Below are 1,993 nucleotides of genomic sequence, written 5' to 3' on the forward strand. Positions count from 1 at the left end.
TAGTTCATATGGATAATAACGAATCATTGATTAATCTTTTGAGCAATACATTTTTTTCTTGTTTCTATTCCTATAGTGTTGGTGCTAAAAAAAAGGGGAAGATGTGTAATACTAAGGGTAAATTACATGATATATCACTGAATATTTGGTGTTGTAGTGTTTATATCATTAAACTTTAATTTCCGTTTTAATTATATCGTTAGACTGTTAAATCATTAACGATACGATAACGTGACTAATGACTACTGACATGGATACTACATCAAAACGATTTCGTTTGAGAATTATCATTAAAAACTATTCACTTAAAAATAAAACTCACATTCAATATAACTTTGTCAAAACATGAATATAACAAAAATCTAAGGAATAATAATTCAATCACTCCATGCAAGCATCAAATCATATAATTAAATTAACTAAACTATCTATTAGATGTAATACATAGGTTTTAATTTTCTTGAAAATATAGAGAAATATATACATATATTTTAACATATCCTTATCCAAGAGGTAAAATACCTTTTCAAACCCCCAAGTGATTAGGAGGTGAAGAAGAAGCTATAGTTTGAGTCATAGCAATGGAATTAACACCAAGATGATGGTCATGGTTATGAATATCGGGTCGGGTATTTGTAATTTCTGTAAAATTCGAATCCGGGTTCAAATACTTCATCATCTTGCTCTTAGTATACATCCCATACACATAGGAACAAAAGCCCCAGCCACACATCACGGTGGAAACAGTCTTGACGCCACCGAACTCGTCCCCATAAACCACCACCCCACCCACCACGTTCATCAGCAGCAGCGCCGTCATGCAGATGCCTCCGGTCAACGAACACGTCAAGAACACCATACCCGCCGTCCCCATGAAGCAAAGCTGCCAACTCACGACGTTCGAAACCACCGTCACCAAATAAACCCTCTCCCCTTTATCAAACACCCCACTCCCTTCCCTCTTCATCTCAACAAACCCACCGTCGAACGCCATCCCGACGCTCGCCAACGCCGTCGCGGCAACCTCCATCACCAGCTGTATTTCCATCACCATCACATAACAATACACCTTCTTGTACACCACCTCCATGATAGGAAGATACAACGCGAAAAGCAACCCCGCACCGATGGTCGAAAAGTACCCGATGAAGTACTTGGCTGGGGTTAAACCATGGGGCTTATAGTTGCTCGATTCCAAGGCTAACAACACAGAAGATAACGTTAACAAGATGACACAGTTCAGGTTCATGAAAGTGATCTTCTGCTTCACGATGATCACAGATAGAATGAGATTGAACACCAACTGAGATGATAAAAGAAGAGACGAAGTCGACACAGGTAGATAAGAATTCCCCCACGAGAACATCAGGTTGTTTAAGCCTAACATGAACCCTATGAAGATCGACAATACCAGAAGCTTGGGGGTGAACCGAGTGAAGGGTTTACGTTCAGTGGACTTGAAGACATAATAAGGTAGGAGAATGGGGATTACAAGTAGAGGAAACCCGGCAGATTGAACCCAAGTCGAAACCCATCTGCTCGAGCCCTTGTGGATGAAATAATACTTAGACAGCAAGGTCGAAGACAAAGAACCAACGAAGAGGAGGGCGTAATTGAGCAGCAAAAGAGGGAGGTAACGCTTGTTTGACATGGGAACAGCCATTTGGTGAGCTCCATTGGAGTTGTTCATGGTTGGTTTTGGTTTTGGTGATCAAGACGATGGAAATTTCACCCATTTTTCTACTAATATGGCTGTGGTTTCTTCGCACCAGTCCGTTGTGTTGGGAAGTATGAGAACAAGAAAATCTGGGCTTGATGCTAAAGGACCTGAGATAAAGGAGTGAAGCCACCCCTTCCATTGGATTTGAAATTCTTTTATTCCATAGTACACGACTCCACTTACTTTTTTCAACATAGCATCTGATTTCTTGCTTTAAAATGTAATTCCAAACGTGCCTATTTTAGACATCGATGAAAATAAATATAATCCAAC

The 1,993-nt window shown here is 40.0% G+C and overlaps 1 protein-coding gene across 1 annotated transcript; it reads right to left on the reverse strand.

The window, feature by feature from the left end:
- Positions 1–526: 526 nt before the first annotated feature.
- On the reverse strand, positions 527–1,651 carry LOC120115182 (probable purine permease 4). Its single transcript, XM_039135952.1, has one exon. The coding sequence runs from the start codon at positions 1,649–1,651 to the stop codon at positions 527–529; it is 1,125 nt and encodes a 374-aa protein (XP_038991883.1).
- Positions 1,652–1,993: the final 342 nt, after the last annotated feature.

This window comes from Hibiscus syriacus, unplaced genomic scaffold, assembly GCF_006381635.1.
Source record: "Hibiscus syriacus cultivar Baekdansim isolate YM2019G1 unplaced genomic scaffold, ASM638163v2 tig00110258_pilon, whole genome shotgun sequence".
Classification (NCBI taxonomy): domain Eukaryota; kingdom Viridiplantae; phylum Streptophyta; class Magnoliopsida; order Malvales; family Malvaceae; genus Hibiscus; species Hibiscus syriacus.

Coding starts and splice junctions, on each gene's coding strand:
- LOC120115182 (XM_039135952.1), bottom strand. CDS start 1,651: ATGTCAAACAAGCGTTACCTCCCTCTTTTGCTGCTCAATTACGCCCTC.